At 40.5% G+C, this 15,801-nt stretch overlaps 1 protein-coding gene across 1 annotated transcript; it reads left to right on the top strand.

Annotated features, from left to right (window-relative positions):
• Nucleotides 1–2,486: 2,486 nt before the first annotated feature.
• Nucleotides 2,487–13,629, top strand: LOC129848423 (adhesion G protein-coupled receptor F5-like; the record flags this gene model as incomplete). Its single annotated transcript, XM_055915667.1, has 14 exons — nucleotides 2,487–2,778; nucleotides 4,078–4,187; nucleotides 5,642–5,703; nucleotides 5,791–5,933; nucleotides 6,052–6,279; nucleotides 6,549–6,749; nucleotides 6,873–7,013; nucleotides 7,090–7,268; nucleotides 7,520–7,684; nucleotides 7,963–9,336; nucleotides 9,545–9,586; nucleotides 9,679–9,738; nucleotides 10,389–10,458; nucleotides 10,584–13,629. Coding segments are annotated over 14 exons (3,141 nt in total), but the record flags the coding sequence as incomplete, so codon positions are not given.
• Nucleotides 13,630–15,801: the final 2,172 nt, after the last annotated feature.

The following is a 15,801-nucleotide window of genomic DNA, read 5'->3' as shown; positions in this document are numbered from 1 at the left end:
CTTCAACCACCAACTTACCATCCTGAAACAAGGCCGAGTATAGCCCACAAAGATCTCCGCCACGGCACAACCCAAGGGGGGGGGGGGGCGCCAACCCAGACAGGAAGATCACGTCAGTGACTCAACTCACTCAAGTGACGCACCCCTCCTAGGGACGGCATGAAAGAGCACCAGTAAGCCAGTGACTCAGCCCCTGTAATAGGGTTAGAGGCAGAGAATCCCAGTGGAGAGAGGGGAACCGGCCAGGCAGAGACAGCAAGGGTGGTTCGTTGCTCCAGAGCCTTTCCGTTCACCTTCACACTCCTGGGCCAGACTACACTCAATCATATGACCCACTGAAGAGATAAGTCTTCAGTAAAGACTTAAAAGTTGAGACCGAGTCTGCGTCTCTCACATGGGTAGGCAGACCATTCCATAAAAATGGAGATATATAGGAGAAAGCCCTGCCTCCAGCTGTTTGCTTAGAAATTCTAGGGACAATTAGGAGGCCTGCGCCTTGTGACCATAGCGTACGTGTAGGTATGTACGGCAGGACCAAATTGGAAAGATAGGTAGGAGCAAGCCCATGTAATTCTTTGTAGGTTAGCAGTAAAACCTTGAAATCAGCCCTTGCCTTAACAGGAAGCCAGTGTAGGGAGGCTAGCACTGGAGTAATATGATCACATTTTTTGGTTCTAGTCAGGATTCTAGCAGCCGTATTTAGCACTAACTGAAGTTTATTTAGTGCTTTATCCGGGTAGCCGGGAAGTAGAGCATAGCAGTAGTCTAACCTAGAAGTAACAAAAGCATTGATTAATATAACTGACTACAGTGACCAGGCTAAGTGCTTTTGAAGGCTAGCAAATATTACTTTCTGAGTTTATGAGTTTCTGTTAATCTGCTTCTTCTCTATCACTATGTTCCCTCCCTGCTGTAGACTCTAGTGCACCTGCACCCACAACACAACAGAATACTACAGCTGACCTCACAACACAACTGACCACAGTTATCAGTAAGTGTATGCTAATATATTTTAGTTCAGAACAAAGTTGCATTAACGTGTCACTATCTGTCACAACAGAACTGACACTAGTGACCAGTTAACTAAGAGCTTCTAAAGGCTGGTAAAAACAATTCTAAACATAGTATGAGTTTATATTAATCTGTTTCTTCTTCAATCTATAACTGTGTTGCTTATCTCTTGGTAGACTTTACTACACCTGCAGCCACAGCAAAACAGACCACTACAGTTGACCCCACAACACAATTTACCAAAGTTACCTGGAAATACAGTCATTAACTGCTGAAAGTAATTTATTCTGAATCTCAGTTCCTCACACATTTGTCACGATCTCTGTTTCTCTCTTGTTAAGACTCTACGACACCTGAGGTCAGCACTACAGAACAAATGACCAAAGTTACCAGTAAGTTTCATCAAGTTCTGGAGAACAAAACTTGTCTGAAGCAAAGTTCACCACCAAAAGATCTGACATTCAATCACCATGTTTCTTTCCTTCTGTAGACTCTACAACAACTCCACCCACAACAGGACAAAGTACTACAGCTGACCCCACAACACAACTGACCACAATTACCAGTATGACGGCTAACATATTTTATTTCAAAACAAAATGGCATTTTTGTAGTCACTATTTGTCACAACAGAACTGACCACATTGACCAGGCTAAGTGCATCTGAAGGCTATCAAATAGTACTTTCTGAGTCATTATGAGTTTCTGTTAATCTGCTTCTTTAGTTTATCACTATGTTACTTCTCTCTTGGTAGACTCTACTACACCTGCAGCTACAATAAAACAGATCAATACAGCTGACCCCACAACACAACCGACCACAGATACTAGTAAGTGTCATGAACTTCTGTATAACAAAACCTGTCTAAAGCGGACTCCACCAAACAGACCTAACAATCTATGTTACTTCTCTGCTGTATACTCTACTGCACCCACAAATACATGAACCACTGAATCAACACCAGCATTAAGTACAAAAACAACACCACCAACTATGATAATACCACCACCAACAACAATTGCAAAACCTGCTGGTGTGTGTAAGAATAGAGGATGTTTCTGAACACTTCTAAATGAATCCTGACCACATTCACCAGTAGGTGAACCATAGTTCACCAAACAGATCTAACAATGTAACAGTCTGCCACTACTGTATATTACCGCTTTGCTGGAGCCTCTGCAACACCTAAGCCCACAACAGAACAGAGAACAACCTCCACAGGTAGCACAGGTGTTGTTCTGTGATTCACCTACAGTTTTGTAGCTTTCACTTACTACTACGCCACGTGTCTCTCCCAACAGGAACTACTGAACCAACACCAGCAACAACAACAACAACAACAACAACAACAATACCACCACCAACACCACCAGCACCAACAACAACAACAACAGCACCAACAACAACAGCACCAGCACCAACAACAACAACACCAACAATACCACCACCACCAACAACAACAACAATACCACCACCACCAACAACAACAACAATACCACCACCAACAGCACCAGCACCAACAACAACAACACCAGCACCACCACCAACAGCACCAGCACCAACAACAACAACACCAGCACCAACAACAACAGCACCAGCACCACCACCAACAGCACCAGCACCAACAACAACAACACCAGCACCAACAACAACAATACCAGCACCAACAACAACAACACCAGCCTCAACAACAACAGCACCAGCACCAACAACAACAGCACCAGCACCAACAACAACAACACCACCACCAACTGCAAAACCAACTGGTATGTGTAAGAATAGAAGATGTTTCTGAACACTGCAAAATGAATCCTGATTATGCCATGATAATGAAAAATCATGAATCAATCATGAATATTGACGGGTGAGAAGGTTACAGTGGCTACAACAAAACGTGCTAACCTCTCAGCATGAGCAATAGCATTTTGGGGGTATGATCTTGGTACCTCTGTTAATTTCTCAGTCATCATTATTCACGATTCATTCACGATTATCCATAATCATGGTAGCATCCACATGAATGTAGAAGTGTTCAGAGACATCTTCTATTCTTACTTACAATAAAAGGGTCTCCAAAATGACACAATGCATTATTCACCATTCAGTTCCTATAGGGAAAAATATAATCTGAAACACAAACAAAACATTATGCAAATGCATTCAATGAGTTTGTTCGAGTCACAAGCTTGATTTAGTCATTGAGCGCAAGGAATATGGGAACAAATACTACACTTGTGACTACTTTACTACACTATAAGGACATTTTTTCAAATACTTATGACTTTCTCAAATGTGGGGACTAGATACATAAAGTGCTTTAATTTCTTTATTTTTTAAATATATTTATTTTATTTAAAAAAAATACCCCATTTTCTCCCCAATTTCATGGTATCAGTCAGTTCAGTTCAGTCAGTCTCATCACGGCAACTCCCGTACGGACTCGTGAGAGTCGAAGGTCAAGAGCTGTGCGTCCTCCGAAACACAACCCAACCAAGCCGTACTGCCTCTTGACACAATGCCCACTTAACCCGGAAGCCAGCCGCACCAATGTGTCGGAGGAAACACTGTACACCTGGCGACTGTGTCAGCGTGCACTGCTCCCGGTCCGCCACAGGAGTCGCTAGTGCGCGATGGGACAAGGACATCCCTGCCGGCCAAACCTTCCCCTAACCCGGACAACGCTGGGACAATTGTGCGCCACCCCATGGGTCTCCTGGTCGCGGCCGGCTGTGACAGAACCTGGACTCGAACCCAAAATCTCTAGTGGCACAGCAAGCACTGCCTTAGACCACTGCGCCACTCGGGAGGCCCTGTGCTTTCATTTCTAAACGGTAAAACAGATATGTATGAAAATACCCTCAAATAAAAGGACACATTCTGTACTGTTGCCTCATATGAAACATTTGATTTCAATTCCAAAAGGCTGGAGTATAAAACCAAATGTAACACTTTATCTTCACTGTCCAAATACATATGGACGGGAGTGAATAATAGGATATACAGTATAGGTAGCAACAATTCCATTCCATTTAAGCATGTTTGTCATTCTTCTTCTTTTGTTTCAGATATTCTGTTGCTGGCGATGTCCTTCAAAATGATTGGAGATTTCACTAGCGACCTAAATGATAAAAATAGTGACAAATACAAAAAGTACAAAGGCGATATTGAACCAGTTGTAAGTACATGACTCAAGCTATTGTTGGCCCAAGTAAATACTCAAATGCATTAAATAACTATTCATACAATTATCCAGCCAGGGTACATTTTCAGTGTAATGATTATGAATGCTTTGGATGTACACTATGTATACAAAAGTATGTGGACACCCCTTCAAATTAGTCGATTCGGCTATTTCAACCACACCCGTTACTGACAGGTGTATAAAACCAAGCCATGCAATCTCCATAGGAAACATTGGCAGTAGAACTAAAGAGCTCAGTGGCTTTCAACATGGCTGTTATTGTGAAGTGAAAACGTCTAGAAGCAACAATGGCTCAGCCGCGAAGTGGTAGGCCACACGAGCTCACAGAACGGGACCGCAGTGCTGAAGAGCATTGCGCGTAAAAATGGTCTGTCCTTGGTTGCAACCCTCACAACCAAGTTCCAAACTGCCTCGGGAAGCAATGTCAGCACAATAACTTTTTGTCGGGAGCTTTATGAAATGGGCTTCCATTGCCGAGCAGCCGCACACAAGCCTAAGATCACCATGCGCAATGCTAAGCATCGGCTGGAGTGGTGTAAAGCTCACCGCCATTGGACTCTGGAGCAGTGGAAAGGCATTCTCTGGAGTGATGGATCACGCTTCACCATCTGGCAGTCCGACAAACTAATCTGGGTTTGGCGGATGCCAGGAGAACGCTACCTGCCCAAATGCATAGTTCCAACTGTAAAGTTTGGTGGGGGAGGAATAATGGTCTGAGGCTGTTTTTCATGGTTCAGGCTCCTTAGCTCCAGTGAAGGGAAATCTTAACGCTACAGCATACAATGACATTCTAGATGATTCTGTGCTTCCAACATTGTGGCAACAATTTGGGGAAGGCCCTTTTCTGTTTCAGCCTGACAATGCCCCCGTGCACAAAGCGAGGTCCATACAGAAATGGTTTGTCGAGATCGTTGTGGAAGAACTTGACTGGCCTGAACAGAGCCCTTACCTCAACCCCATCGAACACCTTTGGGAGGAATTGGAACGCCAACTGCGAGCCAGGCCTAATTGCCCAACATTTACATTTACATTTAAGTCATTTAGCAGACGCTCTTATCCAGAGCGACTTACAAGTACATACATTCATACTTTTTTTGTACTGGCCCCCCGTGGGAATCGAACCCACAACCCTGGCGTTGCAAGCGCCATGCTCTACCAACTGAGCCACACGGGACCCCCAACATCACCTCACTAATGCTCTTGTGGCTGAAAGGAATCAAGTCCCCACAGCAATGTTCCAACATCTAGTGGAAAGCCTTCCAGAAGAGTGGCTGTTGTAGCAGCAAAGGGGGGACCAACTCCATATTAATGCCCATTATTTTGAAATGAGATGTTCGACGAGCAGGTTTCCACATACTTTTGGTCATGTAGTGCATTGGAAACATTGTGATTTTGTTTTACATGATCAATATCATTATCTCACACAGATCCAGGCCCAGTATAGGAAGAACATGCCAGGGTTTATTTCAGCAACATTGACAAGTTTCAGGTAGGTATCTACTGTTGTTATGGAAGTAAGTTGTTTCCATTCAACATGTATTTATTTCTGTATTCTCTCTTTGGTTCCTGTTAACAGCCGTGGAAGTGTTATAGCCAACTTTGAGGTTAGGACCACAGCTGCAGATCCCTCTGAAATTACCAAAGCTAATGCTGGACTTGCAACATCACTTTCAGCTGATTATCAAGTTGATATGAGCTCTTTCATTATGATTTATAACAGTAAGTCCTTAAAAACGTTCTCAAATCACATTATTGCAAATTCTTATGACCAAAAAAAAGATGCTTTAAATATCGGTCTACAAAACTGTTGACCACGAATTTCTCAATCTATTCCAAGGTAGCACGGTATTAAGTTATAAACCAACTACCATTTACTCTGGTGGCACCATGACTCTGGAGTGTGGACCACCTCCTGATAATGTAAAGATGGGCATTATTAGAAACGTTGAGTGGAAACGAAAGGGAAGAGTTTTAACATCGACCGGAAGGTTCAACATCAATACAGATGATTTTGCATCACAAAAGACAACACTTGGTATCAAAACTGTAATTGCTGATGATGAAGGTAAGTTGAAGAGTGCATTTGTTACGCTTATTTTTTTTATACAATTAAACTACCCTGGCAGGAAAGCAGGAAGCTATAGTCTAAATATGATCAATTGTGTAATGAACATTTTATGACCTTTTTTTAATCACTGTTTTGGTTTCTATAACATTGAAATCTCAAAACCCAGAGCATACCCACCCAAAGTTAAAGAAGACAAAGGGATGATACATGTTTTCTGCCCAGATATTGTTTCTTGACTCAACAATGTCAATATTGTTTCATCCCAGGGAAATATGAATGCACTCTGAAGAGTGACGAGATCTATTTCTACCAAACGGGTCAAATTCAAATCAAGGATGCTCCCATTATTCAAACGAATACAGAAATCAATACCAAATGTGTGGTGGGGAAAGGTCAGCCATTGGAGTGTTGTGTGCAAACTCCCTATAAACTAATGTGGAAAGAAGGCAATGTAGAATTGCCCATAAGTAAGTGTTAGTTAATAATCAGACTTCCTTTTCAATACGACAAGAGACCAAATAAATTAATGCATAAACCATGTTGTCTACATTATAACAATCTGACATTTTTTTTACATGTATTATTTATAGATGAGACTCCTGATAATTGCATTAAATATAACTATCAAATTCAAAACTGTGATGGATCATCGAAAGTTGTCACATTAACATGCCAAGTGAAAGACCCAACAGGATATGAAAAGACTACAAAATTGACTCTTTTCGTAGGAGGTAAGTACAGTATTTTCTGTCTTGGAATACAGTATTTGCTGTTTCAAATTTCTGAAGAAAAAAATATGTTTTCTAGCAATATTTTGCAACGATCTGGAATATGGTAGTGGCCAAGAGAAAGACACATCAGTGGCACCATGTAATAAAGGTGAGGATGGAAGAAAGACAGCGATTTGTGAAAGCACTGGACGTTGGAAACTTCAGAGTGACACTTGTGTCTTGACTGCAATCAATGAGCTACTAACCTCATCTCAGGTAATACTTTTTAATAACACCTACCAGGACTGGTAAACCCTAGCAATCGTTGTCTTAACTGTATTTATAATTTGGAGCATGATTTTCTGTTGTTGTTATCCATTTGAAGGAAAACTGATTTGTATGATTTGAGAGTTTTGTAAGCAATTATGATATTTATTTATTTTCAAACATGTTTCTCTTAGATGTCCTAAATGTAAGTGTATGACATACAGTATATTTTCTAAGTATAATCACATCTTCTTCTGCAGGACTTGAAAGAGGCAACAGTTGAAGAATTTTTAACAAAACTTAATAATACCTCTGTTGATCTAAAAGAGCAAATCGTTAGTTCAAGTGCAACTATTTCGACCATTGTTGATATTCTGAGAATTGTTGCAAGTGTTTCAAAGAACATCAGCCAGTCTCAGATAAAGGTATGTTGAAAACAAACATAACAAGCACAGATAAACTGTAGAGATCAGTGCAAGAGAACAAAAATATACAGTATATCAGTTCACTTGGTTTCAGTATACTTTGAATGCATGAAGTTTGGAAAATAAGTTGATGCTTTAAATATACTAAAACTAATGAAATACACTTAAGTTTATTGATAGTGGTGAGATAAGCACAAGTGCATGTTTTGCTTAAAAAAAAAAACTAAAGTATTAACATTAAGTTTGGACCTAACTCAGATTTCTCATTGACTCCCCAGAACATTCTAGAAACAGTGAATGTCCTAGTTTCTGATGAAGCAAAACAATCCTGGACCTTTCTCAATGCCGACCAAAATAAGAACACCAGCTCTAGTTTACTGGGCTCCATGGAATTTTTTGCAGGTTCTCTCCCAACAAAGTCCTTTAATGTGACAACAAAGCTAATTCTGTTAAACCAAGACACATTTGACAACTCATTCAGAGCAGACTTAAATTCAAGTGTGTTGATAGAGATTCCAGAGACTAATTCCAATCACCTCACCATCACCACTCTAACGTTCTACTCCCTCAGTAATGTGTTGCCTGCCAGGAACGGCAGCAATCAAAGTGTCAATGACAACATCATCAATGGACTTGTAGTGCTGGTGAAGTTGAATGGGACGACTAAAAATGTCTCATTGAGCTTCGATAAGGTGAACAAGTCGCTCACATACAATCCTCAGTGTGTTTTCTGGAACTTCAGCCTTTTTAACAGCCTTGGAGGATGGGATAACACAGGATGTAAAGTGATGTCTAATGAGAAGGGCCAGGTCACCTGTCACTGTAACCATCTGACCTCCTTCTCCATTTTGATGTCAACTTCCATTCCGAAAGAGATTCAAGATGCTTTGGATATAATCACTTATGTTGGAGTTGGCATATCGATGGGTAGCTTAGTCATTTGTCTCATCATTGAGGCTTGTGTGTGGAAGGCCATGACCAGAAACAACACCTCTTACATGCGCCATGTCTCCATTGTGAACATCGCTGTGTCTCTCCTGATTGCTGACATTTGGTTCATTATTGGTGCATCAATATCAAAAAATATCCTTGAAAACCCAGGTGAAGACACCACAACACCTATACCGGCATGTACTGCAGCTACGTTTTTCATTCACTTTTTCTACCTTGCTCTGTTCTTTTGGATGCTGATCTCAGGCCTTCTCCTTTTCTATCGGACCGTCTTGGTTTTCTCCCATATGTCAAAATCAACTATGCTGGCTATTGGCTTCTCAGTAGGCTATGGGGCACCTCTTATCATTGCTGTAATTACTGTGGCAGCAACAGCTCCAAGTGGTGGATACATCAAGGAAAACCAGGCATGTTGGCTCAACTGGGACAAGACAATGGCTCTCCTTGCTTTTGTGATCCCTGCCCTGACCATAGTGGTCATCAACTTTTTGATCCTGATTGTGGTTCTGTACAAAATGCTGAGGAGAGGCGTGGGGGATGCTACCCAGCCAGATGAGAGAAATGCTGTTGTGGTCATTGCCAGGTGTCTGGCCATTCTGACTCCATTCTTTGGCCTTACCTGGGGACTGGGAGTAGGAACCATGGTTGATCCAACAAATAAGGGAATCCATATTGTATTTGCCCTCTTCAATTCACTACAGGTAAACTGAATACATTGGTGCATTATTTTCCATAATAGTGCCATACACTGAAATCTTTATTTCATTTTTATTTTCCAACTGAAAGCTGCAAGTAATGAGTTCTGATGTAAAATGTCAACATGTTTACAACTACATTTGTTTTCATGAAAGTTGAACAACATTAGCAACATTGTATTATGTACATTAATCTTTAATCTTTCTTAAAAAGGGTTTCTTTGTTTTGGTGTTTGGAACACTTTTAGACGGCAAGGTATGTGTTTGAAAAGTCATACATTTTTTGTTTATACCCTCTTTGTATGCAAGAGTGTTGTGATTTTTTATTAAATGGTCCTGTGCTTTCAGATCCGGTCAGCTATAGCCGGAACGTTCTCTTCCATCCTCCCAGGCTCTGACCGTACGAGGGTAAGTACATCTCTTCACACCATTTCTTCTATATTTACCTCAAATGATTCATGTTAATTACATGTGTACTATGTGCACTGATGATCCTTGTAATTAGACATGTTTTGCAATTTCAGAAATCCCAAGTTAAACCATGAGTTTAATGGGCTGTTTTTGGCCTTCCTCATTGTATTGGCCTTCCTCATTGGCCTTCCTCATTCCTCATTGTAGACTTGAATCTCTCTGATAAGACTTATTACTGTCAAGGTTGTGTGCAGAGAATATTTGGAGTCAAACGCAGGACACAGGTGTTGAGCGAAACCACAGTGTTTTACTCAAAATAAATGCACAATTCCACAAATGGAAAATAAACAGATACATACACGTATCAACTACAACACCTAACACACAAACAATCACGGACAAAACAGAAATGAAAGCCAGAGGGTTAAATAGGGAACATAATGGGGGAATTGAAACCAGGTGTGTATAATACAGACAAAACAAAACGAAACTGAAAAATGGATCGATGGTGACTAGAAAGCCGGTGACCTCGACCGCCGAACACCACCCGAACAAGGAGAAGGGCCGACTTCGGCGGAAGTCGTGACAATTACTGTATCAGCGAATATTGATTGCCAATGAGTGTATATAATTTTTTTCCATTCCAGAGTACCAGTGGTGGCGCGGCAACATCATCAACCAGTGCATTAAACTTCATCCGAAGAAGGATAAGGAGGAGTAAGCTCACCATTTTTTATGCATTTTGAAATTATCACAGTTCTTTAAATATTTGTTTTGTTAAATAATCACCCTGCCTTGCTTTATATAACAAACCAACTGTTTGACTTCTCTTGCTTTGACAGATGTCTACAACGTTTCAGAAGCTGCAAATTCTTCCAACAGCACTGATGCTACAGAGTCTTTCATCAACACCTAAAAGTACCCAATTGTCACACTTGAGTAAAAGTATAGATACCTTAATATGAAGTTACTCAAGTAAAAGTCATCCAGTAAAATACTATTTCAGTAAAATTATTTGTTTTTAAATATACTTAAGTATCCAAATTCAATGTAATTGATAAAAGCCCCATCACTCAGTTGCAGTGGTGGAAGAAGTACTCAATTGTCATACTTGAGTAAAAGTAAAGATATGAGCCACTTTATTTTAAGCAAAGCAGATGGCACCACTTTTTTGTCATTTACAAAAGATGCATTTGTGTTTAGTGAGTCAGCCAGATCAGAAGCAGAAGGGATGATTATGTGTTTTCTTGATAAGTGTGTGAATTGGACAATTTTCCCGTCCTGCTAAGCATTCAAAAAGTAACGAGTACTTTTGGGTGTCAGGTAAAATGTATGGAGTAAAAAGTACATTCTTTTTTTCTTTAGGAATGTAGTGAAGTAAAAGTAAAAGTTGTCAAAAATATAAATAGTAAAGTAAGGTACAGATACCCCAAAAAACAACTTAAGTAGTACTTTCAAATATTGTACTTAAGTACTTTACACCACTGGGTAGTACAAGCTGTTATTCCACTTGACAAGAATTATAGCCTTTGACCTGGACCTGCATAAAACATGGCTTGGTCCAACACACAATGAATCTATTGAAGATTTGTGGACTTTTCTGGAATAATGTTGTGAGTTCTACAGTGCCTTGCAAAATTATTCATCCCCATAGGCGTTTTTCCTATTTTGTTGCATTACGACCTGTAATTTAAATAGATTTTTATTTGGACTTCATGCAATGGACATACACAAAATAATCAAAATTGATGAGGTGAAATGAAAAAAATAACTTGTTTAATTAAAGAAATTCAAAAAAATATAACACGGAAAAGTGGTGCGTGCATATGTATTCACCCCCTTTGCTGTGAAGCCCCCAAATAAGATCTTGTGCAACCAATTACCTTCATAAGTCACATAAGTTTTTTTAATGAAGTCCACCTGTGTGCAATCTAAGTGTCACATGATCTGTCACATGACCTCAGTATATATACACCTGCTCTGAATGGTCCCAGAGTCTGCAACACCACTAAGCAAGGGGCACCACCAAGCAAGCGGCACCATGAAGACCAAGGAGCTCACCAAACAGGTCAGGGACAAAGTTGTGGAGAAGTACAAATCAGGGTTGGGTTATAAAAAAATATCAGAAACTTTGAAAATCCCACAGAGCACCATTAAATCTTTGGCGAGAGGGCCTACCACCAAAACTCACAGACCAGGCAAGGAGGGCATTAATCAGAGAGGCAAGAAAGAGACCAAAGATAATCCTGAAGGAGCTGCAAAGCTCCACAGTGGAGATTGGAGTATCTGTCCATAAGACCACTTTAAGCCGTACACTCCACAGAGCTGGGCTTTACGGAAGAGTGGCCAGAAAAAAAGCCATTGCTTAAAGAAAGAAATAAGCAAACACGTTTGGTGTTCACCAAAAGGCATGTGGGAGACTCCCCAAACATATGGAACAAGATACTCTGGTCAGATGAGATTAAAATTGAGCTTTTTGGCCATCAAGGAAAACGCTATGTCTGGCGCAAACCCAACACCTCTCATCATCCCCAGAACATCATCCACACAGTGAAGCATGGGGGTGGCAGCATCATGCTGTGGGGATGTTTTTCATCAGCAGGGACTGGGAAACTGGTCAGAATTGAAGGAATGATGGGTGGCACTAAATACAGGGAAATTCTTGAGGGAAACCTGTTTCAGTCTACCAGAGATTTGAGACTGGGACTGAGGTTCACCTTCCAGCAGAACAATGACCCTAAGCATACTGCTAAAGCAACACTTGAGTGGTTTAAGGGGAAACATTTAAATGTCTTGGAATGGCCTAGTGAAAGCCCAGACCTCAATCCAATTGAGAATCTGTGGTATGACTTAAAGATCGCTGTACGCCAGCAGAACCCATTCAACTTGAAGGAGCTGGAGAAGTTTTGCCTTGAAGAATGGGCAAAAATCCCAGTGGCTAGATGTGCCAAGCTGATAGAGACATACCCCAAGAGACTTGCAGCTGTAATTGCTGCAAAAGGTGGCTCTACAAAGTATTGACTTTAGGGGGGTGAATAGTTATGCATGCTCAAGTTTTCTGTTTTTTTGTCTTATTTCTTGTTTGTTTCACAATAAAAAATCTTCAAAGTGGTAGGCATGTTGAGTAAATCAGATGATACAACCCCCCCCCCAAACATCTATTTTAATTCCAGGTTGTAAGGCAACAAAATAGGAAAAATGCCAAGGGTGAATACTTTCACAAGCCACTGTATAAGGGTTCTGTCTGAAAAACGTGCCTCTTTTTTGTTGTACATGTTTATGTGTCTAGACGCTACTGTAAATGATGGACCAGCTTGAACCAACTTCTGAACAAGACATAGCACTTTAAATTATGTATGGTATTGAAGTACTTTTTATTTTTTTGCGATTCAGGTTTTGTTATGATTTTTATGAATAATGACTAAATGATGTATACATTTAAAGTAGAACTATAACTAACACTTTTACAAGCGATTCAGGTTTCCAAAGATACAGTAGCAATATTCAAATATAATAGATGACCAGACAATTACAGGAACAAATGAAGGTCAATTAGCTGCATTGTTACAGACAAGTGCTAACTGTATGACAGAGAATTTGCCTTTTTTTAAATACATTTTTACTTAATTAATTAATTTTACTTACCACTTATGTGTGTTGTATTAAGACATGTTATACAGCTGCTATTGACTTTTCTTATGTAATGGCATATTTTAAATGTGTACAATTTATTGTTGAAGAGACTTCTACAGAAGATCATGTTGGATACACAAGTAGTAACAAAGAGTTTTGTCTCGTTGAACCTGTCTCACAGACGGTGTTGCTGCAACTCGATAAAAAAAGTCTTGGTTCAACCATCTACCCAATAAAGATGCCGTGTTTGCCATATTCACTGTATGATTTCTGCTTTCCCGATGACTTTGCACCACACTGATCAAATTAAATCCAAGTGTATTTGTCACGTGCGCCGAATACAACAGGTGTAGAGACCTTACGGTGAAATGCCTACTTACAGGCCCTTACCAACAGTCCAATTTTTAAGTAAAAAATAGGTATTTGGTGAACAATAGATAAATAAAGAAATAAAAACAACAGTAAAAAGACATTGAAAAATAACAGTAGCGAGGCTATAACAGGAGCGAGGCTATATACAGGCACCGGTTAGTCAGGCTAATTGAGGTAGTATGTACATGTAAGTATGGTTAAAGTGACTATGCATATATGATAAAAAGAGAGTAGCAGTACCGTAAAAGAGGGGTTTGCGGGTGGTGGATGGTGGGTGGTGGGACACAATGCAGATAGTCCGGGTAGCCAATGTACGGGGGCAACGGTTTGTCGGGCTAAATTAGGTCGTATGTACATGAATGTATAGTTAAAGTGACTATTCATATATGATAAACAGAGAGTAGCAGCGTAAAAGAGGGGTGGGGGGCAGGACACAATGCAAAAAGTCTGGTTAGCCATTTGATTACCTGTTCAGGAGTCTTATGGCTTTGGGGTAAAAGCTGTTGAGAAGCCTTTTGGTCTTAGACTTGGCTCTCCGGTACCGCTTGCCATGCGGTAGCAGAGAGAACTGGGGTGGCTGGGGTCTTTGACAATTTTTAAGGTCATCCTCTGACACTGCCTGGTGTAGAGGTCCTGGATGGCAGGCAGTTTAGTCCCAGTCATGTACTGGGCCGAACGCACTACCCTTCGTAGTGCCTTGCGGTCGGAGGCCGAGCAGTTGCCATACCAGGCGGTGATGCAACCCGTCAGGATGCTCTCGATGTTGCAGTTGTAGAACCTTTTGAGGATCTAAGGACCCACGCCAAATATTTTTAGTTTCCTGAGGGGGAATAGGCTTTGTTGTGCCCCCTTCACAACTGTCTTGGTGTGTTTGGACCATTCTACTCTGTTGGTGATGTGGACACCAAGGAACTTGAAGCTATCAACCTGCTCCACTACAGCCCCATCGATGAGAATTGGGGCGTGCTCAGCCCTCCTTTTCCGGTAGTCCACAATCACCTCCTTAGTCTTATTCTGACACCATCCGGCCAGGTCTCTGACCTCCTCCCTATGGGCTGTTTCGTCAAATCTCTGATTTGGCTCAAGGAATAAGGGAGAATTAAAACCTGTCGTTTCGCTATATGGGCCAACAATTATAAAAGCATGCTGAATGTTTTGCTGTGTCGTCTATAAGACCTCTTAAGGAAGGATCTCTTACTTACAGTACGCTTTTTTTTATGCAAAGTAATTCTTGCAGAATGCTTTTTCCATCTTTAATGATCTTGGTGTGTCTGTCTGTGAACTTCACTATAAAAATGTCTGAGTTTCCTGAAGAGGTTGAATCATTTGTGTGACAACCAAACAAGGTAAGTTTGACTTTTTTCTCAATTAAAATGTGTTTCAAAATAATGCTCAAGTGCTTGACCGAATTAATACTTTTTGGTCTGACTTCACTTTTGAATGCAATTCATTTTACCCTTGATTTCTGGATTACACTTGATTGCAGGAATAGATTGTCATACATCAGTGAATTTATTTTGTGAGACACAAACATTTGAAGGAAGGTATGAGGGTGTTGAGAGAAGATGAATTTCTCTACATTTCACATTGACAAGTCACCTCAAAAACAGTACTCGACTACAACGTAACCAAACATTCTTAATCTTATCTATAATGAATTCTGCCAATCTGACAAATGTTAAGTATATTTTGAAAGAGGACTATCAATTTGTGACGGAGAGGGGTGCAGTTAGTGTGGTTTTGTGATTACATTTGTGGTTGTGCTAGAATTTATACATGTGCAGTAGGCTCATATTGTAGTTCCTCAAAGACACTTCATACCAGTTCTCCAATGAATTATCTTTTACCATCAGTCATCACGCTCCTTTAGCTTTTCATCCTATTAAAAAGCATGAGAAAATGACATAATGCCAAGTGTAGAGTGATTTTCACTTTCCACTGGGACTGGAAGGGGGGGGTCATAAGGATATTAAATGTACTTTTGAACCGACTTGACAGTTGAAGCAAATCAGATTGTTTGGGTTTATGTTTCCAAACTATATTCCAGGAATGGCT

The sequence above is a fragment of the Salvelinus fontinalis genome, unplaced genomic scaffold, assembly GCF_029448725.1.
Source record: "Salvelinus fontinalis isolate EN_2023a unplaced genomic scaffold, ASM2944872v1 scaffold_1033, whole genome shotgun sequence".
NCBI lineage: Eukaryota > Metazoa > Chordata > Actinopteri > Salmoniformes > Salmonidae > Salvelinus > Salvelinus fontinalis.
Note: the sequence above shows the minus strand (reverse complement) of the source record. Positions and strands in the feature narration are given on the sequence as shown.